The 27,408-nt window shown below is 37.1% G+C and overlaps 1 protein-coding gene across 1 annotated transcript in view; it reads left to right on the top strand.

Annotated features, from left to right (window-relative positions):
- SESN3 (sestrin 3) overlaps positions 1-16,372 on the top strand; it is an 89,358-nt gene extending 72,986 nt beyond the window's left edge. The window contains exons 7-10 of the mRNA XM_037841163.1: positions 3,428-3,546; positions 4,285-4,475; positions 6,507-6,651; positions 15,989-16,372. Coding sequence (XP_037697091.1) covers positions 3,428-3,546; positions 4,285-4,475; positions 6,507-6,651; positions 15,989-16,075 — 542 coding nt within the window. The 3' untranslated portion in view covers positions 16,076-16,372. The remainder of the gene's footprint in view (positions 1-3,427; positions 3,547-4,284; positions 4,476-6,506; positions 6,652-15,988) is intronic.
- The last annotated feature ends 11,036 nt before the right edge of the window (positions 16,373-27,408 follow it).

Here is a 27,408-nt window from a genome sequence, read left to right as displayed (position 1 = left end):
TTGAATTTGGAAGAATTCATTCTGTATTAAAAACTAGGATCCTTTGCTCTAGTCTTAAAAGCACATTTTTTTAACACTCTCAGAGATGTTGAAAGAAGGAAACATCAATTAGGACTGAAAACTGTATTGAACACCACATAGTAAATAATTCATTTTATTAAAACAGCATAGATTCTAGAATCTTTAATCCTTTAAAAGTCATCAATCAGCAAGAAGTTCCCCCCAAAAGAAACTTGCTGTTTTTGTTATTGGTTTAATATTCATTCTACAAACCTATATTGATTACCCAATATAGTCTCAGCACTGTGGATAGGTACTAAGGTTTCACGACTATTCAGACATGATTTCTGCCCACAGGGAGCTCTCCAGCTAGTGGAAGAGAAGTAAATAATTATAGTACATAGAATGTTAACAGTTCATGAGTATAGAAGAAAACAGTGAACCCAAACTTAGAGGGGGAGGGCCATGTACTGAGGGTGGTCTAGAGGAACAGTTCCTGGAACTGTTGACTCTAAACTAAGTCCTAAAAACTGAGTAAGGAATTCAGAGATAGACCCTCAGATCTATGGCCGACTGATCTTTGATAAGGCCCCCAAAGTCACTGAACTGAGCCATCATGGTCTTTTCAACAAATGGGGCTGGGAGAGTTGGATATCCATATCCAAAAGAATGAAAGAGGACCCCTACCTCACCCCCTACACAAAAATTAACTCAAAATGGACCAAAGATCTCAATATAAAAGAAAGTACCATAAAACTCCTAGAAGATAATGTAGGAAAACATCTTCAAGACCTTGTATTAGGAGGCCACTTCCTAGACTTTACACCCAAAGCACAAGCAACAAAAGAGAAAATAGATAAATGGGAACTCCTCAAGCTTAGAAGTTTCTGCACCTCAAAGGAATTTCTCAAAAAGATAAAGAGGCAGCCAACTCAATGGGAAAAAATTTTTGGAAACCATGTATCTGACAAAAGACTGATATCTTGCATATACAAAGAAATCCTACAACTCAATGACAATAGTACAGACAGCCCAATTATAAAATGGGCAAAAGATATGAAAAGACAGTTCTCTGAAGAGGAAATACAAATGGCCAAGAAACACATGAAAAAATGTTCAGCTTCACTAGCTATTAGAGAGATGCAAATTAAGACCACAATGAGATACCATCTAACACCGGTTAGAATGGCTGCCATTAAACAAACAGGAAACTACAAATGCTGGAGGGGATGTGGAGAAACTGGAACTCTTATTCATTGTTGGTGGGACTGTATAATGGTTCAGCCACTCTGGAAGTCAGTCTGGCAGTTCCTTAGAAAACTAGATATAGAGCTACCATTCGATCCAGCGATTGCACTTCTCGGTATATACCCGGAAGATCGGAAAGCAGTGACACGAACAGATATCTGCACGCCAATGTTCATAGCAGCATTATTCACAATTGCCAAGAGATGGAAACAACCCAAATGTCCTTCAGCAGATGAGTGGATAAATAAAATGTGGTATATACACACGATGGAATACTACGCGGCAGTAAGAAGGAACGATCTGGTGAAACATATGACAACATGGATGAACCTTGAAGACATAATGCTGAGCGAAATAAGCCAGGCACAAAAAGAGAAATATTATATGCTACCACTAATGTGAACTTTGAAAAATGTAAAACAAATGGTTTATAATGTAGAATGTAGGGGAACTAGCAGTAGAGAGCAATTAAGGAAGGGGGAACAATAATCCAAGAAGAACAGATAAGCTATTTAACGTTCTAGGGATGCCCAGAAATGACTATGGTCTGTTAATTTCTGATGGATGTAGTAGGAACAAGTTCACTGAAATGTTGCTATATTATGTAACTTTCTTGGGGTAAAGTAGGAACATGTTGGAAGTTAAGCAGTTATCTTAGGTTAGTTGTCTTTTTCTTACTCCCTTGCTATGGTCTCTTTGAAATGCTCTTTTATTGTATGTTTGTTTTCTTTTTAACTTTTTTTTTCATACAGGTGATTTGAAAAAAGAAGGGAAAGTTAAAAAAAAAAAAAAAAAAAAAAGATGTAGTGCCCCCTTGAGGAGCCTGTGGAGAATGCAGGGGTATTCGCCTACCCCACCTCCATGGTTGCTAACATGACCACAGACATAGGGGACTGGTGGTTTGATGGGTTGAGCCCTCTACCATAAGTTTTACCCTTGGGAAGACGGTTGCTGCAAAGGAGAGGCTAGGCCTCCCTGTATTTGTGCCTAAGAGTCTCCTCCTGAATGCCTCTTTGTTGCTCAGATGTGGCCCTCTCTCTCTGGCTAAGCCAACTTGAAAGGTGAAATCACTGCCCTCCCCCCTACGTGGGATCAGACACCCAGGGAAGTGAATCTCCCTGGCAACGTGGAATATGACTCCCGGGGAGGAATGTAGACCCGGCATCGTGGGATGGAGAACATCTTCTTGACCAAAAGGGGGATGTGAAAGGAAATGAAATAAGCTTCAGTGGCAGAGAGATTCCAAAACGAGCCGAGAGATCACTCTGGTGGGCACTCTTACGCACACTTTAGACAACCTTTTTTAGGTTCTAAAGAATTGGGGTAGCTGGTGGTGGATACCTGAAACTATTAAACTACAACCCAGAACCCATGAATCTCGAAGACAGTTGTATAAAAATGTAGCTTATGAGGGGTGACAGTGGGATTGGGAATGCCATAAGGACCAAACTCCACTTTGTCTAGTTTATGGATGGATGTGTAGAAAAGTAGGGGAAGCAAACAAACAGACAAAGGTACCTAGTGTTCTTTTTTACTTCAATTGCTCTTTTTCACTCTAATTATTATTCTTGTTATTTTTGTGTGTGTGCTAATGAAGGTGTCAGGGATTGATTTAGGTGATGAATGTACAACTATGTAATGGTACCGTAAACAATCGAAAGTACAATTTGTTTTGTATGACTGCGTGGTATGTGAATATATCTCAATAAAATGATGATTAAAAAAAAAAAAAAAAAAAAAAACTGAGTAAGAAGAAGCCAAGTAATGGCTAGAGGCATTGGAGGAGGTGGTAAACCAGTATCCAAGCCTGAGGAAAGGCACAGTCCTAAGGAAACAGGATGCTGAGTGTAGAAATAAGTGGTACTATGCTGTTAGAACATAAATAATTTTGAGATAAGTAATGTGAAGAAGAAGCTATTTAGGTGGAGGCTTTATCATAATGACTTACAACCTTAAGGAACATGCAGCTTGCCATATTTTTAACATTTTGTGTTTGGTAATGAAATTGCATTCAAAACTTTAGCAGTAGATATTTTCTATGAATTTAAGGCATGTAGTCAATATTGTAACTTCAGAAATGCTGTGGAAAAGCTAAAAAGTGGGTAGAAATGGGGTTCAGTTTCATTGTCTTAACTATATACAGTTTTTTTAACACTAGCTTATTCATTGATGTCTGTAGATTTTGAGGATGACATGATCATAACAGCTGATGTTTCCCGATACATTGAAGACCCTGGTTTTGGGTATGAAGACTTTGCCAGACGAGGAGAAGAGCATTTGCCAACATTCCGAGCTCAGGTACTGGATGTCTTTAATTCAGAGAAACTACAGAATAAATACTGCCATTTTAACTGGTGAAATGTAAATAAAGTGCCTTAAGAAGAAATGGATAGGTCATTTTGATAGTAAATCTTTTTACTATTTAACTTTGTTTTAAACATAGGTGAATTTGACATCCCAGTAGATGGATAATTATTTCAACTTTTTTCCCCTTATTAGGTTACTTGCACTATTACATGGTAATTGTATAACATTCATACCATTTTTTTTTGGAGGAGAGCAGGGAGGAAATCAAGTGATATTGGTGACATCTATAATAAATAGGTGTTTGTAATAAGATCATCAGTAGTTATGGACTTAAGGGCTGTCCTGGCAAGGGTAGGAGTTTAAATTAAGACAGACTCCTTTGCTTATTTCACATGATCTGCTAATTATCCATTTCACTGATCAGTGTGATTAAACAGGTATATTCCAAGGCCCCCTGGGATCCTTCCAGAGTAGGGTGCAGGGTGTATACTATGTGACACAGGAGGTGGCCAGAGTTCATCCCTAACATGCCAAACCCCAGACTCCACTGAGACAACATCATGGCATTCCAGTCAACAGGCTGCTATGAAGTTCTCTTAGTAAAGTTGCAAACTTAGTCTGTAATATTGAAGTATCCTCCGTTCTTTGCTTCAGTAGTTAACTTTTATAGAAACAGAGTTTAAGTGGAGAATATACATTTTTGTGATTGGATACATTTCATACTTTTAGGACTATACCTGGGAAAATCATGGGTTCTCCCTGGTGAACAGACTTTATTCTGACATTGGACATCTTCTTGATGAAAAGTTTCGGATGGTCTACAATCTCACCTATAACACTATGGCTACCCATGAGGATGTTGACACAACCATGCTGCGTAGAGCTTTATTTAACTATGTTCACTGTATGTTTGGAATCAGGTATGTTCATGGTGGTGAAGGATTAATACATTTCTAAATGAAAATTCTGACATGAATCTTACCTCCTGTTTAGGAGTATACATTTTTGGAGATAAAATATTACATGTGGACTTTTGATAAAAAGAAATTAATTCCATTTTGTACAAAAGCATTTCTTTGTTAAATGCTGTGCATCTTAACATTGCTGCACATATAAATACACTAGTAGGAATTTACTAAGGAGGGAAAAACATGTTGGTAATCATTGAGGATAAAGAAAATCAGACTCAAGCTGAGAATCTTTCCTGGCAGAATATATCAGTTAAAAAGCATTTATTGTGTCCATTTAGATCACTGTAATAAATGCTGTTTTGTTTAGCTTTTTTGAATTTGTTTTCGAAGAGATGGTAGTTAGGGTACAAACAAAACTATAAGAGACATATTCTGCCATCAAAACTTACAATATATTATCATGTAAGAACAATACAATGAAATATCAGTCAATATAAAGTAATGGGTTCTAAATTTAGAAAATTAGCATTGTGAGGACAGTGAATAATTGAGCAATTGCGATCCGGTGGTCTAATCAGCAAAGCTCTTTTTGGAGAATGTACTTTTTTGAGCTGAGCTTTGAAGGCTTTTATGGAGATAGATTTGCAGAAGGCAAAATTTCCAGCTATGGATACATTTAAGTTGACGTTAAGTAAGATATACATACTATATCTTGTGATAGTTCTAAAGCCTTTATAGAATACATTTACAATGCAAGGTGTTAAGTAGAGCATTTTCTGTAGATTTTAACTAAGAAACCCCAAAATTTCCTGATAAATCCATTATTAATTCAACATTGTATCTAAAAGACACTGCTAGAATGATACATAATAACTATACCATTTGTCCATTTACCATCCTAGACAATAAGTTATTACAGATATATTCACATTTTCATTTCATTGAAATGAATATTTACTGTATGAAGGCAATAAATAACAAATGTGATTATATTTATCTGTTAGATGCTTCTAAAGTGTCTATAAAATCCTCAGGTACTTTTTTTAACCAATAATAACCATTGAATTTAGATTAAAAATTAACTTAAAAAAAAAAAAAGGACTTTACCCAGCTACATGCACCTGTATCCATTGACTCTGCCATCTCATCTGTTATTATGGATGAAATGACTATGTTCTTATCCACTTGTGCACAAGATCCCCATCTCCTCTCATCTTCTAAAGGATTCTATTCTAGAAATTCTCCCCTCTCTCTTCTTCATGATCAGCTATACTCTCTTTATTGGCCCTTTCCCATCCATATCTAAACATGCTGTTATTTCTCCCATCTTTAAATAAATCTTTTCTTCATTCTTCTTTTCCCTCTGGCTACTGCCCCATTTTCCTGCTCTCACGCACAGCAAATCTCTTTGGAAAAACATCTGAATATTTACTGTCACCATTTTCTCATATTCCATTCTCTCATGAACCTGCTATAATATCAGGCTCCCACCATGCCAGCAAAATTGTCTTATTGAAGTTACCTGTGGTCACATATACCTACTTCCAGTGGTCAGTTCTCAGTTATCTAATTTAACTTAGCAACAGCACAGGACACAGTTGATTGTTCCCTCTTCCTGAGATCCTCTTCATTTGCTCTGCCTTAAGAGCATTTACACCCTCTGCTTCCCCTTCTGTTATTTGCTCAATCCCCACCTGATTTAAAATCGTCAGTCCTCTCTTCCCAGCCCCCAGCTTCATTTGTTCTCCATAGCAGTTATCACCATCTGACATACTATATGTTTCTCTTATTTTTTTTTTTTTTTTTTTTCTTTTGCCCCCATAGAATTTAAGCTCCATGAAGCCAGGGGTTTTTGACTACCTTGTTCACTGATGTATCCCCAGTGGCTGGAAGAGGGTCTGGCACATAATAGGCACTCACTTAATATTCGTTAAGTAAATTATTTAATGAGCTTTAGGTATTTAATTACTAGATGACAAATGCCTCTTGACATTAAGAATTTTGATTATGTCATTATAAAGCTGTTGTCATATTGCTTAGGTATGATGATTATGACTACGGAGAAGTTAATCAATTACTTGAACGAAGCCTGAAGGTTTACATTAAGACAGTGACCTGCTATCCCGAGAGAACAACGAAGCGCATGTATGATAGTTACTGGCGTCAGTTCAAACACTCAGAAAAGGTAAATGTTTCATGACTTAACACTATACCATAGAATAAGAAATAAAGATTATGAAATGAAAAAAATGACACATTAATTGAACAGAAGTGGCATCATGTAACTATATTTCTTTAATGTTCTTTTTTTTTTATGCCTGTCCTTTTTTTTTTTTTTTTAATCTTCATTTTATTGAGATATATTCACATACCACGCAGTCATACAAAACAAATCGTACTTTCGATTGTTTACAGTACCATTACATAGTGGTACATTCATCACCCAAATCAATCCCTGACACCTTCATTAGCACACACACAAAAATAACAAGAATAATAATTAGAGTGAAAAAGAGCAATTGAAGTAAAAAAGAACACTGGGTACCTTTGTCTGTTTGTTTCCTTCCCCTATTTTTCTACTCATCCATCCATAAACTAGACAAAGTGGAGTGTGGTCCTTATGGCTTTCCCAATCCCATTGTCACCCCTCATAAGCTACATTTTTATACAACTGTCTTCGAGATTCATGGGTTCTGGGTTGTAGTTTGATAGTTTCAGGTATCTACCACCAGCTACCCCAATTCATTAGAACCTAAAAAGGGTTGTCTAAATTGTGTGTAAGAGTGCCCACCAGAGTGACCTCTCGGCTCCTTTTGGAATCTCTCTGCTACTGAAGCTTATTTCATTTCCTTTCACATCCCCCTTTTAGTCAAGAAGATGTTCTCCGTCCCACGATGCCAGGCCTACATTCCTCCCCGGGAGTCATATTCCATGTTGCCAGGGAGATTCACTCCCCTGGGTGTCTGATCCCACGTAGGGGGGAGGGCAGTGATTTAACCTTTCAAGTTGGCTTAGCTAGAGAGACAGGGCCACATCTGAGCAACAAAAAGGCATTCGGGAGGAGGCTCTTAGGCACAAGCATAGGGAGGCCTAGCCTCTCCTTTGCAGCAACCATCTTCCCAAGGGTAAAACCTGTGGTAGAGGGCTCAACCCATCAACCCACCAGTCCCCTATGTCTGTGGTCATCTTAGCAACCATGGAGGTGGGGTAGGCGAATACCACTGCAATCTCCACAGGCTCCTCAAGGGGGCACTACATCTTTTTTTTTTTTCCTTGTTTTTCTTTTTCTTTTTTTTTTTTTTTAAACTTTCCCTTCTTTTTTTAAATCAACTGTATGAAAAAAAAGTTAAAAAGAAAACAAACATACAATAAAAGAACATTTCAAAGAGACCGTAACAAGGGAGTAAGAAAAAGACAACTAACCTAAGATAACTGCTTAACTTCCAGCATGTTCCTGCTTTACCCCAAGAAAGTTACATAATATAGCAACATTTCTGTGAACTTGTTCCTACTATATCCATCAGAAATCAACAGACCACAGTCACTCCTGGGCATCCCCAGAACGTTAAATAGCTTATCTGTTCTTCCTGGATTATTGTTCCCCCTTCCTTAATTGCTCTCTATTGCTAGTTCCCCTACATTCTACATTATAAACCATTTGTTTTACATTTTTCAAAGTTCACATTAGTGGTAGCATATAATATTTCTCTTTTTGTGCCTGGCTTATTTCGCTCACCATTATGTCTTCAAAGTTCATGCATGTTGTCATATGTTTCACCAGATCGTTCCTTCTTACTGCCGCGTAGTATTCCATCGTGTGTATATACCACATTTTATTTATCCACTCATCTGCTGAAGGACATTTGGGTTGTTTCCATCTCTTGGCAATTGTGAATAATGCTGCTATGAACATTGGCGTGCAGATATCTGTTCGTGTCACTGCTTTCCGATCTTCCGGGTATATACCGAGAAGTGCAATTGCTGGATCGAATGGTAACTCTATATCTAGTTTTCTAAGGAACTGCCAGACTGACTTCCAGAGTGGCTGAACCATTATACAGTCCCACCAACAATGAATAAGAGTTCCAATTTCTCCACATCCTCTCCAGCATTTGTAGTTTCCTGTTTGTTTAATGGCAGCCATTCTAACCGGTGTTAGATGGTATCTCATTGTGGTCTTAATTTGCATCTCTCTAATAGCTAGTGAAGCTGAACATTTTTTCATGTGTTTCTTGGCCATTTGTATCTCCTCTTCAAAGAACTGTCTTTTCATATCTTTTGCCCATTTTATAATTGGGCTGTCTGTACTATTGTCATTGAGTTGTAGGATTTCTTTATATATGCAAGATATCAGTCTTTTGTCAGATACATGGTTTCCAAAAATTTTTTCCCATTGAGTTGGCTGCCTCTTTACCTTTTTGAGAAATTCCTTTGAGGTGCAGAAACTTTTAAGCTTGAGGAGTTCCCATTTATCTATTTTCTCTTTTGTTGCTTGTGCTTTGGGTGTAAAGTCTAGGAAGTGGCTGCCTAATACAAGGTCTTGAAGATGTTTTCCTACATTATCTTCTAGGAGTTTTATGGTACTTTCTTTTATATTGAGATCTTTGGTCCATTTTGAGTTAATTTTTGTGTAGGGGGTGAGGTAGGGGTCCTCTTTCATTCTTTTGGATATGGATATCCAACTCTCCCAGCCCCATTTGTTGAAAAGACCATTATGACTCAGTTCAGTGACTTTGGGGGCCTTATCAAAGATCAGTCAGCCATAGATCTGAGGGTCTATCTCTGAATTCTCAATTCGATTCCATTGATCTATATGTCTATCTTTGTGCCAGTACCATGCTGTTTTGGCAACTGTTACTTTATAATAAGCTTCAAAGTCAGGGAGTGTAAGTCCTCCCACTTCGTTTTTTTTTTTTAGAGTGTCTTTAGCAATTCGAGGCATCTTCCCTTTCCAAATAAATTTGATAACTAGCTTTTCCAAGTCTGCAAAGTAGGTTGTTGGAATTTTGATTGGGATTGCATTGAATCTGTAGATGAGTTTGGGTAGAATTGACATCTTAATGACATTTAGTCTTCCTATCCATGAACATGGAATATGTTCCATCTTTTAAGGTCCCCTTCTATTTCTTTTAGTAGAGTTGTGTAGGGTTCTTTGTATAGATCTTTTACATCTTTGGTTAAGTTTATTCCTAGGTACTTGATTTTTTTAGTTGCTATTGAAAATGGTATCTTTTTCTTGAGTGTCTCTTCAGTTTGTTCATTTCTAGCATATAGAAACATTACTGACTTATGTGCATTAACCTTGTATCCCGCTACTTTGCTAAATTTGTTTATTAGCTCTAGTAGCTGTATCGTCGATTTCTCAGGGTTTTCTAGATATAAGATCATATCATCTGCAAACAATGACAGTTTTACTTCTTCTTTTCCAATTTGGATGCCTTTTATTTCTTTGTCTTGCCGGATTGCCCTGGCTAGCACTTCCAGCACAATGTTGAATAACAGTGGTGACAGCGGGCATCCTTGTCTTGTTCCTGATCTTAGAGGGAAGGCTTTCAGTCTCTCACCATTGAGTACTATGCTGGCTATGGGTTTTTCATATATGCTCTTTATCATATTCAGGAAGTTTCCTTCAATTCCTACCTTTTGAAGTGTTTTTATCAAAAACGGATGTTGGATTTTGTCAAATGCTTTTTCAGCATCTATTGAGATGATCAATTGATTTTTCCCTTTTGACTTGTTAATGTGTTGTAATACATTGATTGATTTTCTTATGTTGAACCATCCTTGCATGCCTGCAATAAACCCCACTTGGTCATGGTGTATGATTTTTTTAATGTGTCTTTGGATTCGATTTGCAAGTATTTTGTTGAGGATTTTTGCATCTATATTCATTAGGGAGATTGGCCGGTAGTTTTCCTTTTTTGTAGCATCTTTGCCTGGTTTTGGTATTAGATTGATGTTAGCTTCATAAAATGAGTTAGGTAGTGTTCCATTTTCTTCGATGTTTTGAAAGAGTTTGAGTAAGATTGGTGTCAGTTCTTTCTGGAAAGTTTGGTAGAATTCCCCCGTGAAGCCATCTGGCCCTGGGCATTTATTTGTGGGAATATTTTTGATGACTGATTGGATCTCTTTGCTTGTGATGGGTTGGTTGAGGTCTTCTATTTCTTCTCTGGTCAGTCTAGGTTGTTCATATGTTTCCAGGAAATTGTCCATTTCCTCTACATTATCCAGTTTGTTACCATACAGTTGTTCATAGTATCCTCTTATAATTTTTTTAATTTCTTCAGGATCTGCAGTTATGTCACCTTTTTCATTCATTGTTTTGTTTATATGGGTCTTCTCTCTTTTTGATTTTGTCAGTCTAGCTAGGGGCTTGTCAATCTTGTTGATCTTCTCAAAGAACCAACTTTTGGTGATATTTATCCTCTCTATTGTTTTTTTGTTCTCTATGTCATTTATTTCTGCTTTAATCCTTGTTATTTCTTTTCTTCTACTTGGTTTAGGATTGGTTTGCTGTTCATTTTCTAGCTTCTTCAGTTGATCCATTAGTTCTTTGATTTTGGCTCTTTCTTCCTTTTTAATATATGCATTTAGTGCTATAAATTTCCCCCTTAGCACTGCTTTTGCTGCATCCCATAGGTTTTGGTATGTTGTGTTCTCATTTTCATTCGTCTCTATATATTTAGCAGTTTCTTTTGCTATTTCTTCTTTAACCCACTGATTGTTTAGGAGTGTGTTGTTTAACCTCCAGGTATTTGTGAATTTTCTAAGTCTCTGATGGTTATTGACTTCTAATTGTATTCCATTGTGGTCAGAGAATGTGCTTTGAATAATTTCAATCTTTTTAAATTTATTGAGGCTTGTTTTATGTCCCAGCATATGATCTATTCTGGAGAAGGTTCCATGAGCACTAGAAAAGTATGTGTATCCTGGTGATTTGGGATGTAATGTCCTGTATATGTCTGTTAAATCTAATTCATTTATCAGATTCTTTAGGTTTTCAATTTCCTTATTGGTCTTCTGTCTGGTTGATCTATCTATAGGAGAGAGTGATGTGTTGAAGTCTCCCACAATTATTGTGGAAACATCAATTGCTTCCTTTAGTTTTGCCAGTGTTTCTCTCATGTATTTTGTGGCACCTCGATTGGGTGCATACACATTTACGATTGTTATTTCTTCTTGCTGAATTGCCCCTTTTATTAGTATGTAGTGGCCTTCTTTGTCTCTCAAAACATCCCTGCATTTGAAGTCTATTTTATCTGAGATTAATATTGCTACACCTGCTTTCTTTTGGCTGTAGCTTGCATGAAATATTTTTTTCCATCCTTTCACTTTCAGTTTCTTTGTGTCCCTGTGTCTAAGGTGAGTCTCTTGTATGCAACATATTGATGGTTCATTTTTTTTGATCCATTCTGCGAATCTATATCTTTTAATTGGGGAGTTTAATCCATTTACATTCAACGTTATAACCGTGAAGGCATTTCTTGAATCAGCCATCTTATCCTTTGGTTTATGTTTGTCATATTTTTCCCCTCTATTAATATCCTTTATTGTACCCATACCGAATCTCTTTAGTACTGAACCTTTCTCCAAGTCTCTCTGTGCTTTCTTTGTTTTTCTGTCTGTAGGGCTCCCTTTAGTATCTCCAGTAGAGCAGGTCTCTTGTTAGCAAATTCTCTCAGCATTTGTTTGTCTGTAAAAAATTTAAGCTCTCCCTCAAATTTGAAGGAGAGCTTTGCTGGGTAAAGTATTCTTGGCTGGAAATTCCTCTCACTCAGAATTTTAAATATATCGTGCCACTGCCTTCTTGCCTCCATGGTGGCTGCTGAGTAGTCACTACTTAGTCTTATGCTGTTTCCTTTGTATGTGGTGAATTGCTTTTCTCTTGCTGCTTTCAGAACTTGCTCCTTCTCTTCTGTGTTTGACAGTGTGATCAGTATATGTCTCGGAGTGGGTTTATTTGGATTTATTCTATTTGGGGTTCGCTGGGCATTTATGATTTGTGTATTTATGTTGTTTAGAAGATTTGGGAAGTTTTCCCCAACAATTTCTTTGAATACTCTTCCTAGACCTTTATGCTTTTCTTCCCCTTCTGGGACACCAATGAGTCTTATATTTGGACGTTTCATATTATCTATCATATCCCTGAGGTCCATTTCGAATTTTTCAATTTTTTTCCCCATTCTTTCTTTTATGCTTTCATTTTCCATTCTGTCATCTTCGAGGTCACTGATTCGTTGTTCAGCTTCCTCTAGTCTTGTACTATGAGTGTCCAGACTCTTTTTAATTTGGTCAACAGTTTCTTTAATTTCCATAAGATCATCCATTTTTTTATTTAGTCTTGCAATGTCTTCTTTATGCTCTTCTAGGGTCTTCTTGATTTCCTTTGTCTCCCGTACTATGGTCTCATTGTTCATCTTTAGTTCTTTGAGTAGCTGTTCTAGGTGCTGTGTCTCTTCTGATCTTTTGATTTGGGTGCTTGGGCTTGGGTTATCCATATCGTCTGGTTTTTTCATATGCTTTATAATTTTCTGTTGTTTTTGGCCTCGTGGCATTTGCTGAACTTGATAGGGTTCTTTTAGGATTTGTAGACCAATTGAAGTCCTTATCTCTAATTTATCAGATCTACAGCTTTGTGGAGTACACTTTCTCTAACTAACCAGCAGGTGGCGTCCACGAGCCACCTGTTCTCCACAAGCCAGTTCTCCCCTGCTTAGCCTTTTTGGTGAGTGGGGGAGTGAGCCTTGTGGGGTCCAATTGGTGTACCAAGCTTGCGTGTGTAGTTGGTGTTGCCTGCCCTGTATATGGGGCGTGTTTCTGGGCAGTCAGGGAGGGAGGGGTGGCTCTAACAATCAAATCTCCCTGGTGATCCTAGAGTTTTAAAGCTGCTGCAATAGTCTAATCCTTCAGTTCAGTCCTGGCACAGTCTGTCTCTGCCACTGACCCACAAGTCCTTGGTATTGGCGTATGGCTCCTGAGACTTGCAAGTGGGCCCCTCTTCCAGGCCGTACACCCCGGGTCCTCTGTTGAGGGATGACTGTGCTATGTCACAGGTGAGTGCCGTCCCCCCAGGGCAGTTCTGGGCTGCTGGGCTGTGTAGGGAGGCTCCCAGTCTGCTGAAATGATGGCTGAATGGGGCTTTGTTAATTCACACTGCTCTACCTTCCCAACTCTGGGACAATCAGCTGAGGTTGCAGGGAAGGCTAATGTCCACGCCCAGTTTTGTGGTGTGTGCCTATTATTTGAAGCACTTCCGTCACACTGGGTTGTCTGGGGCAGTTCTGGGCTATGGGGCTGGCGATGGGCAGGAGTGTTTCCTGTCCACCAGGATGATGGCTGTGAGCGGACACCCCCCTTTTCTTGGGAAGTTGTGGTGTTTAGTGAATTTTCTCAGCCACTGGATTATTGCATTTTGTCTCAGAGCTCTCCTAGGTCTGCTCTTGACTTGACCTGCCCAAATTGCAAGTCTTTGAAGCTTTCTGTATTGGGCTTCTGAGAGTAATTGTTTTAGAAAAAGAAAAAAGGATTAAAAAAAAAAAAAAAAAAAAAGGGCCCTCCTCAGAGATCTAATGGGTTATTGAAATGCTAAGAGACAAAGCAACCAGGGCCATTAAGGAAAGGTCCACAGGGCAGAGAGATCAGCTTTTCTTTGGGATTTGCATATGCGCCTCAGGGCCTGAGCTCGGGCCTGAGCTCTGCCCTTCCTCCTTCTGTGTTCACCAGAACTCCAAAAATCCTCCGCTTTTATTTTGGAGTTTTTCGTGTTGTTTTTTTTCTGTGCCTATCTCCTCTCTGCTGGGCTGGCTGCTCTCAGATTCTCTGGTGTCTGGTCTCCGTCTATCTATGGTTGGAGTTTGGATCAGCAGAATGAGTTTCCGATAAGGGCTGCCACTGCAGTTCTCCCTTCTCCTTCCCGGAGCTGACAGCCCCTCCTCCCACGGGACTGAGCCTGGCAGGGAGGGGCGCGGGTCCCCTGGCCACAAAAACTTACAGATTTCGCTGATCTCAGCAGTTCCCGTTTTCATGAGTGTTGTATGAAGTATGCCCAAAGTCAGATTGCTCTGTGGTGTCCAGTCCACGCAGTTCCTGGCTTTCTACCTACGTTCCTGGAGGAGTAACTAAAACATACAGCTCACCAGTCTGCCATCTTGCCCCGCCTCCTCCTTTAATGTTCTTTTAAATTCAAGGTTATTGAATATTGAATAACTGAACTAAATTTTAGTCATGTGTTTTGTCCAATGTAATGTATAAAGTAAAAGTCTAGTGCCAGCCTTTGGAAAGTTAGATCCAAATATTGATTTTTTAAAGTACATTTGGGAAATTACTACCATTCTAACTAATAGAAATCAAGCCTACTGAGATGTGTGTCCCAGAAGGCATACCCATTTAAAGATTCTTAACTATTTAGCCATTAGAGTTGAACCATTAGAACAATAATTTTTCACTCAAATTTGGCAGTTTGGTATTTTGATGATGTAATTTGGGAACTTTGTGCTAAATGTTTAATTACACAAGAATACATAATATAGGAATTAAATGTTAAGGGCCCTTACAGACATCATAGTATCAGAGCTGACCTTAAATCCAAGACTGTTTCCTTTAAACCATATTTCCAAGTTTAAGACTAAGAAAATCTTTTTATGGGCCTAATTTTCACTATGAACTGTATGACTTTGACAGAGAATGTTATAGCTTCATTGCCTGACAAAGTTTTGAAGTCTTCCAGCCATTTTATCTCCAGCATCTCTCCATGGTGAACCTTTATGCCCTCTTTATATGTTTGCACTAGATTTTTCTTCCTTTTCTAGGTTGTATCTAGAAATTTCCTTCACTCATCAGGATAATATATCCACAATAATCCACAATATATCTAACCTGTAGAAAGATATCCAGACAATTTAAAATAAAATATATTTCTTTATAATAAATTTTGAAAACACTTGGGTATTCATTTTAGCCTATTACTTGAGTAGTATCCCCAAAAGAAGTTAGGGGTTTATTCACAGCTGTATCTAAAAGACTCTTGGGGAATCTAATGAATAGTAGAACACTAATCAGAGACTGCATTACATATCAGATTGTGACTTTAGAGTCTTTTAATTAAATAGTAGGAAAATTTTTTAAAAGCTTTCCAAGGCATAAGCTTAGGCTGAAAACGGCTGAGTTTTAGCCGTGTAAAATTTTATACCGGGAAGAAGTAAAATTTGTACGAAAATTGTAATTTGTAAGAATTGGTTTTATTTTATAGCCCAAAAGGATCTCTAACAAAATTACTGGGATCTCTTAGGCTTCCTAGGTTGTTTTACTGTTTCCCAGAGCCATTTTTTTTTTTTTAAACACAAATGACAGGCTTTTTTAAAGATTTACATTACGTACATTCATAAATATGCCCAGGCATGTGTGTTTGCATGTATGTCGATATACACATGAATAACCTTTGTGAATGTCTGATATATGGAAACAGTTGTTTTTTCAGTTGTTTATAGTGTTTATCAATGAACTGATAACATTGTTATTTCTAGGTTCACGTAAATCTACTTTTAATGGAAGCACGGATGCAAGCAGAACTTCTTTATGCTCTTCGTGCCATAACTCGACATTTGACCTGAAGCATCACCCAGGGAAAATGCCATAGATGTATAAAGACCTTTCCACACAAAATATACATCAGACGCTGTTTGTGATGGTAGCATCAAAAATTATTCAATTCTCTAGTGTCAAAGTTTAGCCGTTTTTTGCGGCTGTAATGTGCAATGATGTGTTTTATTTTTCTTGATGCTTAACATTACTAACAATTGCAAAAATAATACTGAGGAGCACTACTTTGCATTGTGTATAGTTGGATTTTTGGATACTGATCATAAACCATGAACCTGGTTTGTTAATGCTTAAACTTCAGCGCTTCTGGTTTTTTTTTTCCTTTTATTTTTTTCCTTTTCCTTTTTTTTTTTTTTTTTTAAGTAAGGAAAAGTGCTTACAATCTGTTCAAGAAGCAGTTGCTTTTCAGATATTGGAGTTCAGCAAAGAATGACCCCTTCTGGCATTCAAAAATTTTAATGTTCTCTCCTAAATCTGGTGGAGGAAAAGCACGCGCTGTTGAACCAAGCTGCTCACTGGACACATTTGTGTCACCAGGGGATTGTCAGGCACTGTTTTGTTTTTGTTTTTTTACTGCTATTGGCGATAACATGAAATGTGATACAGCCCTTGTCCATAATTTAATGTGAAATTAATCATGAGGAACTCTATAGCTATAGCATGCTACTGAAATGCCAAATTTAGCTATTTTCTTTTTCTTCTGAAACAGAAGTTTCAGTTTTCCGTATCAGATGTATATATTAAAGTGGAATTATGCACAATCCTTTCTATCACTGACAGTAATCCTCAGTCATCTGAAATAATCAGTGGTCACAGTGCTGCTTACAGCTCATTTAGTTGGCACATACAAACCTGTACCCACACAGAACTGACCAAAAATTTTCTTTGCACATTTTTCCTTTCTTGTAGTTTTTTTTTTTCTATATTGCAGTAAGCAAAGGAAGGTAAATATACCTATATTTTTCCTGTTAGGCTGTTAGAAATTATTTACCATGATTTTCTTATAATAGGTTGAACAGTTTATTATTCAAAGGTTAAAAAAAAAATGTGTTTCTATGCATTAATGTGATTGAACAACAAAAAGAGTGCAATATGTTAAAAAATAAAAACAACTAAACTTTCCCCTTATTATGTCACTGCAGAAGTGTCCTTGAAATAGAGCCATAAAGAAATTTTGTTCAGATTTCTTTATTGCATAAGGCTTTTTTCAGTTTTACTTTACTGGGGTTGAACAATGTTCTTTTCATAATGCCAAAGCATTCCCTCCCCCAGAAAAATCTCTTTGGACAACTGGTTAAAAAAAAATATCAAGACTTAGGGGAGAAATAAGTGGCCAAAAAGTCACATTTTTACATTGGTTTATGTTGCTTGATTAGACTATTTTCGGAGAGCACAACATTATGTGTTTATAGCTTTAATTTGTATTGTGTTAATGAACCAGTGAAGTGCCTAAAGAGATGCTTACACCTTATCCAATAGGACACTACTGCACTGCTTAAATACTTTTTGGTTAATTTAGGGTCACTTGAATTTTACATGTGCATTCTAATGTTTTTAATACAGATCCATTTTTTCATAGTAAATAATATAGTTTAAATTTCATGTTAGAAGAGTTCCCACAAAGATTTCATTTCAGAATTTTTATTATTTAGGACTTACTTATTGTTTCATGAAAGAATCATGGACTAGTGTTTTGTTAAACCATCTTCCCCTTCCATTTTATCATCCTTTTCTGGTACAATACATTAGGTTGCTTTCCTTTAGATTTTTTTCCAGATAAGAAAACAAAAAGATGCTTATAAACCTATTAATATAAGATAGTTTTCAGATTCTGCATTTTTCGATTCCTGGCTCTCATTTGAAATCTTCCGCATGCGGAAAAAATTACTAATATTTTTGAAGATAGGGTGGTTTAGTTAAATTATTCAAAGAACTTGTGCCAAATCTCTTGTTTTGTTCAATGCATATACCATATATTGATTTTATTCACTATCACATTATATAGATATGTAACAACTACAAAGAAAGTATTTAGGAGAATGGCAAAACATAGTGATAACGTAATTGGACATTTGACTTCCCTAACTTTAGAACTTTGAAGTTAAGGATATCTTTTATTCCTACATTTGTTTTTCCACTAGAATTCTTTCAGTTAATAGCCCTGTATTTTTGTGCAGGTCAACTGTATTACAGAATGAAAAATAATTTTTATGTATTGAAAAGGAGGAGAAATTCTCACAGAACACCATACAAGCTTTAGACCAAAAGGGGAAACAAGGTTTAAGTACTAAAATAGCCACTTAGCTTTTGTTTTGTTTATAAGAAGCTGGAATTTGGGTTATGGAACTATTAGTGCCTTTACTAGATCTCTTTCCTAGCAGAGTTTCTTTGTAGCTCAGCATTGATCTGTCTCATCAATAATCAGGAAAATAATTTGACTTGGAAATAGAGAAAAAAAAACAAAACAATGTATTTGTGAACCTCAATGAACCAGCCTAGAAAAATTGAGTTCTACTAAGATGCAGCATGCACAGCATTCCAGGTTGTGAATACTGTTTTACAATGAGTTTGCTGTTCACTTTCTTTACCTAGTGCAAACTTGAAATTCTGATGCGGTTTTCCAGGGTGGTATTTTTTCAGAGTAATTGAATTTACTATGTAGTAATTTATAGTATAGCTTTTTATATTCAAATGTGATATTTTTAAAGAGATGTCTGGTTCAATTGGTGTAATGATATGATTATACAATATGCTAATCTACACCTTGGGCTCACATTGTGCCAAACTTAAATGTGCAAGTGTACGTGGAAAAAGCACATGTGAATGTGAACCTTTATCTTTGTTGATTATGTTAGAATTAGTGTAAAAATCCACTGATATATATGCTTGAGTAACGTCTAGTTATTTTCTCTTGCTGGAATCACAAGTTTTCCAGCTTGAACTGTAATTCTTAATTTCTCATATCACCTTAAGAAATATCTAAATACTCACCCATCTGAAAGTAAATCTATCCTTTAACCCGATCACTTGACTGGGAGTGGCCAGGCAGGTGCCTCATTGGAGACTTCAGATTGGACTTGTGATAATTTGGGGGAAAAGAGGCTTTTGAGACTAGATTACTTATCTTCTTTACTTTTTTGAACTAAGTATATTGTTCAGTCTCAGAAAGAATCTTTGTCCCATTTTGGATACTTGTGAAATTACAAGATGGCTAGCGTAAAATCTGGGGCATGGCCAAGGCCTTTAATTATAGCTTTAAAACCTAAATAATGGTGGAGCAACACAGGGTTGTTTTCAAACAGAAAGCTCACCATGTGCTTTATATCAAAATCATATTTGAACCAGAGCCCTTATTTGAATTGTTATGTCTCCTAAAGATTTTAAATGCTTCTAAATCAAATTAATATTATTCCAGAGCAAATTTTTCCTTTTCCACCTTATAGAGTTTCTTTTAATCCACAATCTTAGATTTTTATGCCGCAGCAAAATAAAATTATCAGCAAACAAAGATCTGTAAATTAAAAGAGTTCACCATTTTAGTGCAGAGTGCATGCAGCTATATGATAAGATTCCTTTAAACTCTAAAGACAATCCATCAGGGAAAAAACTTTCCAGTGCATGTTATAGAAATGATTTGCACTGTGATAGTAAAATGAGGTTTTTGTTTTGTTTTATGTTATGTTTTAAAGACAATTCTAAATCATTTCTCTGGAAAGCAAGACCTTAAACTCTTTATCAGGACATTTTCTTCTTTTATGCAAATAGACAGTCTTACATGGAGTCAAAAGTATGAGCAGACAAATACTGTTTTATTTACTAGTATAGGAAATTTTCTTAATAGTACAATTCAACAGCAAACTGAAAGACGTGGCTCCTCTGTTCAGATCAAATTTTAGTTTATATAATTTATATACTCAGCACCTCTTCTACATGGTTGTCATCATGAACTATGTTTCCCTGAGAATAAAATTATGTAGTCTTTCCTCAAAGCAGTACTATAACATGAATGTATTCATTTCAGTCAACAGCATTGAAATGCCCACTGTATGTATGTGGTGCTTATTTCAATGCTAATTTGACTTAGCAGTGTCTGTCTGCTCAAGTGAGAACTAGAACAACAAAAATAGCCAAGGTAAAATGGATCATAGAGGATGAGGTATAATATTGAGGCAGAGCCCTGTGAGAAAGGAGAGTTTCTCAAATAACACATGGAACACAATTCTAAGAATGTGGCTGCCCTCAGCAGTGTGTTCTTAATGTCAAGGAAACATTGCCCAGGTGGGAGCTCCCATCTGCATCCAGTCCACCCTTTCTCGCCGGCTTTCTCTTCCTCTAAGTGCCTGGACCGCTGCACACACTCTCGCCTCCCCTTCCCGCAGCCCATCCTGGTCTGAACGCCTTTCACAATCTAAACCAAACATCACCAGCCACCTGCTGATGGTCACCAGCACTTACTTTCCCAAGTTATTTTTTTTCTCCATTCATTAAGATATGCTATGCCTTGTCCCTCGAAATCCCATATAACCATCCAGATATATTTTGGCTAACCTTTGCCCTAGGCACTGTACCAGATGTTATGCAGCACCAAGCTGTCATCTCTATCCAAGCTGTTTTCCCAGCTGCCAAATATCTTGCTCTCCTCTACCTCATCCCCAACAAGCCTATAAATTCAGAGTATCCAACCTTTTCATGGATTCACTCTCTGTTGTTCAGTAATACTACCATATTTTAAATAAATTGTAAGAGATTTTTGCCTTCTGTCAAAGTAGGCATCTTTATATTTATATATGATACAGAAATTGAACTATTTCTACCACGCAGAATTTAGCATTTAGCAGGATTTTAAAAGTGATTGAATTGCCATTCTAACTGAGATCTATATTAGGTAATGAATAATGGTGTTAATCCAAGTTATTTGAATGTAAAGTTAAAATTCTCCGGCAATCCCAATTGAGCTGTAACTTCAGTGGAACAGGACATTCCTGACATACAAATGGGGTGGTGTTTCAGACATTTATTTTATTTGTGTTGTTTGGAACCTTGGAACACATTTCTAATAGAAGGACCTGTATGAAAATATGTTGAGGTGGTCCCCCAAATCACAGAAGCCCATTTGATCATAATAAATGATAAATACCACAAAATTGGATATCTAAGGATTTGATCAGGTTTTCCTGGGTTAGATTGGGACCCTGACTCCCATTCCTACACTATTCGAATGAAAAAAATGTACTATGGAACAGAAAGGGAATGCATTGACTTTGTAATCTTTATTCCCCTGGCTGCACTTCAGTTATATCCAGACAGTTTCATTAAAGAGCAGGAAATGTACAGGGGGTAAGAAGCAACAATTCGTCCTCTCTAGCCAGTATGCCGTGGGTCATCTGCATAGATGTAAAGATATTTTCATCAAGTTTCTGACATGGGGAGTGTTCATCTATAGATGATTGTCTGACCTGAGGATGAACAGCCCTGTTTGAAAGTGTATATTATTATGATCTTGGTGGTATTTGGATTGTTTTTCTTTCTCATTCATGAACAACCCAACATGAACATCAGAGTCCAAAAAATGGTTTGAGGACCCAGGAGTAAATCGATGGCCTAGGTAAGAAATGAGGCTTAATAATGGAGGCTAAAAGGTTGGTTTTTATTAGATCATGTCATGAAGTGTTCATTCTAGCTTTAAAGTAATTATCACTGAACCACCATGAAGTACAGAATTGAAAAAAAGTATGGGGGTGTGTGTGTATGTGTGTGTGAAGATCTGATTCTTTTCATTGCTTGTGGAAATTTTTGAAATAACACAATGGATACTATAAAATGGCCTTTAGAACAAAAGCCCGTTTTAAAGCTATAGAACAACATAAAACTTTAGTAATTCTAAATATAATAAATATAATTGTTTGATATGTAACTTCAGCTAAAACAGTCTTCTTGCACCCCTCAATTTAACCTCTTAAAAAGTATAATTTCTATAGAAAGAACATCAAAGAGGGAGAGAGAATCTGTGGTTTTTAGTCTTAAAATATTGTTCATGAATCCTGATTAGTTAAGTGCATACTTTATGATACTTATGAATGAATTGATTATACATATTTCTTAAATTAATCAGTCTTGATCAATTTTTAAATGATTGTCCCTAATTGAATCAGGAAGAATCAAAAGGTAGGATAAAGGAAACATATCAGTTGGGTGGCCAAGAAGTTTCCTTTATAATAGGAAAAACTATCTTCTCCTTTCTGAATTTCACTGGTTCTCTAAAACGTAAGAGTTAGATGGCTCCATTGTTCACCAAGGGAAGTGATCCAAACTATATAATCCAATGCAAATATTTCCTTTGCATTCTTATCTTCCCTGAAAAAAAGATTTTCCCCCTTCCTCTTCTCTTCACATATTTACTCTTTTCAACATGAAATAGATACAGGAAGCAAACCACATGCCAGTTTGGCATCTTTGTAATGCTTATAGAGTAGGCACATCCACATGCAGACTGAGCAAGGCAAAAAAAAAGAAAGAAAGAAAGAAAGAAAGAAAGAAAAACGTCTATCAGGTCAATTTGGAACATGGCCTTTCTATTTGGATTAGCTCCTTCAAACCTGAAAATAACTTTCCTGGTCATGGAAGAACTGGATATATCCTTTAGCTTATGAAATAAGATTTGAACTTGAAAACTTTTTTTATCCTGATTTTGCAGGGCAGCTACATAATGAATGTATATATTAAGACTTTGTAGCTGAATTGCACATGAAATCAGATTGCCAACTTCTTGACTTTCAGTTTTAGACATTTTATCCTTAAGTTGTGAGCAATATATGTAGCATGCTGTGAAACGTCTATTATAGTTTAATTCGTCAGTATTAATACAGAATTATCTTTTTTGTTCCTTGGTACTTTTTATTCAATGTAATCAGAAGCTGTGATGGTTTGCCTTTGTAGTCCTGTGCTTTGTTACTGTAATTTTTTTTTTTTTTTTAACAAAGCACGTGGCTTTGGACTAACATGAGGCAGATGACGTGATCTTTAAGACTGCTATATATATCAGTCTCTTAGTATATAAGGTTTTAAATTAGAATAAGCTTTTAACAGATAGATCATTGATGCAATTTAGGATTCACACAAGATTCAGTGTCAAATGGCAGTCTTATATTTATAGTTTCAATTCTGAAAATAGCAGACTTGATTAACAGCCACTTTAAACTTTTCCTGGCAAACCAGACTTTGCTGTAGCTAGAGTCTAAGGTAGTTAATCATATAAACCTTTTCAACTTTTATGCCCTCCATACAAGTCAGCAGTTAAGGAGATCAGAGAACCCATGAAAGCGTTTTGTATAACTAGGTTTCATTTTTCTTATGTTGCTGATTTACAGTTCTGACTAAAACTGACCTGAGTGGATCAGTTTACATGTAATATTCTAGTCCTTTAATGACTCTCTCTTTTTTTATTTGTGTTTTTTGTTGTTTTTGGAGGAATGGGTAATATTATTTGAACAGATGCAGAAGGAACTGTTAGTGAGTCAAGACAAACACATTTGAAATAAAGGAACTGTGTATTAACATGTTAACAATTCATAACTGCACTTTTTATGACATTTTGGAAATCTATTATAGGTACAGAAAATGGGTTTTTGTTAAACTGTATCACATTATACTTGCAGAAATTTATTTCATTGTTATTAGTAGGAATTTTATTGGTTCAATAAAATTGGCAAAACTGAACCCCGATTATTTGTTTTATATATATGATATATATTTATATTAGAGTAACATTTTTGCCTAGATTTGTTTCTGTTTGCTTATTGAAGCAGGCATTCTGAAAAACATCAGAAGTGTAGGAGTCATTTTTTCCCCTCATTAATTTCTGACAGTTTTCTCAACATTTTTTATAATCACTTGATATTACATTAGTGGAATATTGCAGTAGTGCAAGGTGTCAAAAATGTATAGTTATTGTTGCTTTTTAAAATACAATTGTGAGCTCAGCAAAAAGCAAATTAATTTCATTATGACCTCTTGTTAACCAATATAGTAATGGAGAATGGAGAAAGGAATTTTAAATGCAGAGTCACAACCAGGATTCAAAGCCTGGTTTTCATACACCTTGATTTCCTCAGAGCAAACTGAGAGGAATACTACTACTTGAGATCGTTGGTTGGGAATTAGGTGAAGTGTAATATTGTATTTGAAATATACAGCACAGTGATGAGATTGAATGGAAAAATGAGATATCCACATAATAGTGTTGTTGCTAATTGAAATAAAGAAGTAGGAAGAAAAATTAATAGGATAATTGTGTTACAGGACATGATGGTGAGAATTCCAAGTGGAAATGTAAAGTAGGCTTTTATGAAGCTAGAGGGGATGTGTAAAGCCTTTTGTGCAAGGTTTTCCAAAGGAGGTCTTAACTTTTCATTTTTCTTAACTTGCTGATCACATAAAAAAAAATCACTCCAAAGACAACAGCTCTTCCTTCGTGCCATATGTCCAGCTGTATTGGCATATTAGCAGGAACCATCTCCTTCTAATTACAGTCTATCATATTTTTCAATAAAATGCAACTTCTCCAGAGGAGATAAAGGGCAGGAGGGCGCATCAGACCAAACTATTAAGCCAACAGCCCAGCCCTTCCACAAGTTCCCCAATTCAAGATCCAGTTTTTTGCCACTACATTCCTAATTTATTGACAATTTTGAACCATTTTTAAAGTAAAATAAAACTCCATGTTGATGTGTGTGCTTAGTCCTTTCACATATATGGTCTCATTTAATCCTCACAATAACTTTGTAAAAACTGATAGCTTCATTTTACTGTTGAAGAAATTGAGTCTTAGAGAGCTTTGCTTGCCCAAGAGTTGGCACCCAGAATTGGCACAGTGGGAATTTGAGAGCTTTTTGATAGCACTTTTTATACTAGACTTCCCTACCTTAATTCAGCCTAGGTTTTTTTGCTGAGTGATATAAATGACCACAGCATCTATATGATGTTTTATTAAAAAGTAAAAGGGTAATCCATGCTCCAAACAAGAGGTTAGATAACTTTCTTCTCTGGCTAACTTTGCAAAAACATTTTTAATTTAAAAAAAAAAAATTTTTTTTTCTCCAGTCCAAAACAGGTTTTTTGATTTAAACGATGGTCCCTGAGGGGACAGTTCACAGCCCAGTATCTACAATCAGTACCCAGATGTTTAAAGACTAAAAATTTCCTCCGAGAGGAATTAGTAAGCCTGATCCTAAAAACGATTCAGGAAAGCCTAAAACTGTCGCATTCTTGTTTCTAGGAGAATTCTACTATATGACAAAAATTACAAATTCAAATAATGGTTTCCAGTGTAACGTTCTAACTTGTGCTTCCTGTTTTGCAGACTTTAGAAGCAAGTCAGTCTCAGAAAGGTCTCTTCTATAAGCTCACATAGTTGACATGCTTCAAAACACTTAGGTGAGCCCAAACCTTGCCATACAACTCCGTAAAAGGAAACTGAGACAAATGTTCTTAATACATTAGTTTCCCTCCTGACTAGCCAGCTCCTAAGCAAATCTTTCATCTTCCCATTAAAGTGAAATTCAGGAAACTCGCCTGCTTAAAAGTACTTTTCAATACTCACTCACTGCCTCCTTTATTTACTAAGAGACCAAGAATGCACACCTCTTGTACACACCTCCTTGCTGCATCTCTAACAGCTGTTGCTATGGCAACCATTTCCATGCAGGCTTTGGCCAGATCATCAGAGGTACAGTGGAAAAATCCCTCAGATGGCCCTGCACTTCTTACCTCTGCTTCCTGCCCCAGGGCTTCTCTGATTCCTTGGGGTAGGAAGCCAGAGGAAACTGCCTTTGCACTGAGCATGCACAACTAGAAATTTCATGAAGTTAAACGTTGGTTCACCTGTGACCAGTGGCTAACTAGAGTCTGTGGATCATTGCTTCCTCTTTCATCCCCCAAGTCACAGTTTGGCGACTTAACAGGCCTAGTGGAATCAAGTGCCAATCCAACTCTTTTTGGCTTTCCCTCTCCTATTTTTCACTCCCTTTGCCCTCCACATCTGCCCTCTTGGTCTCAAGCTTTGCTTCCAGGGGAACCTAGATTAGGATAAGTTATAAGGGGTTTAGAAAGCAGACTTCGGAATAAATTAAACTCCACCATTGCTAACTATCTGGCCTTGAGCAAACTACTTAATCTAGAGATTCCTCAGTTTCCTTTTCTGTAAAAAGCAGATAATGGGAAAAAGAAATAAGACATACTCATTGTCCTTAAGAAGGGGCAAAGTATAGATAGGAAGAGAGGGTACCAGAGGCATTTGGGGAGAGCACACGAGTAAATGGTGGAGTAGGAAGTTTTACCTTTCCACCAGAAAGACTAAAAAGCCAGAATTCACTAGGGAGTTAACCCTGGAATGAGAACAGAAATTTAGAACTGCAGGCATGCCAGCAGAAGCTACAGGCTGCCAAGAGGTCAGCTTTTTAAGTGAAAGCGTGAACCAGTGACCAGCCCCCTTTGCTCAGCACTGCAGCAGTGGCTGCGAAAATGGCTGCAGCTGCAGCAACACAGCCCTAATTCCAGGATAAGCCGGCTCTGGTCACAGCTAGCAGAGGAAACCTCCTCTAAAAGTTAGGGTTGAGGTCAAGGTTCGTCTCGGGGATCTGCGAGGGACCAGTGCAGAAACTGACCTCGTTTTCCGCTCCCTGGGCAGCAGCACTTCCAGCCTCCCATCAGCATCCACCTGGATGTAAAGAGCTGATGGTTTTTTGTTTTTGTTTCTTCTGTGTGTGGGTGTTTCCTGGTCTGGCAGATCCCTGAGGGCACAGCATAGACTCGCCTTGGTTTCAGCCGCCTCTGCCAGCAGCAGCTTCTGGCCTCACACCAGCGTCTCCTTCCAGTGTCGTTTAGTCTGGCGGATCCCTGAGGGCCCGAGCAGATGGCAGCCTGTTTTTTTAGATGCAATGTCTTCTGGCCTTTTACCAGTAGCTACAGGGACATACAGAGCCAGTGCATCTTTTTTTTTTTTTTTTTTTTTTTTTTTAAGTTGGTTGGTTTTTGTTTTTTTTTCCTGGTTTGTACTCTTTGGGTCTGGCAGATCCCCTAGGGATGAGTGGGGATGTTGGACTAGGTTTTCAGTCTCAAAAGCAGCAGCTTCTGGCTTCCCATCAGAACAAAACAAGAGATTTAGCACACCTCATTTTTTCCCCCTTTTTGTTGTTTGTTTTTTCTTGCCTTTTTTTTGGGGGGGGGGTCTGTTAGTATTTTTTTCTAGACTCCCCTCTCTTTTTTCAGTCCTTTTGTTTTTCTTTTTGTTCTTAGTCTGGCAGATGAAAAGTGGCAGAACTAGAATGCCAGAGTAACCACAGCTGGA

The sequence above is a fragment of the Choloepus didactylus genome, chromosome 6 (genome assembly GCF_015220235.1).
Source record: "Choloepus didactylus isolate mChoDid1 chromosome 6, mChoDid1.pri, whole genome shotgun sequence".
NCBI classification, from domain to species: Eukaryota; Metazoa; Chordata; class Mammalia; order Pilosa; family Megalonychidae; genus Choloepus; species Choloepus didactylus.
Note: the sequence above shows the minus strand (reverse complement) of the source record. Positions and strands in the feature narration are given on the sequence as shown.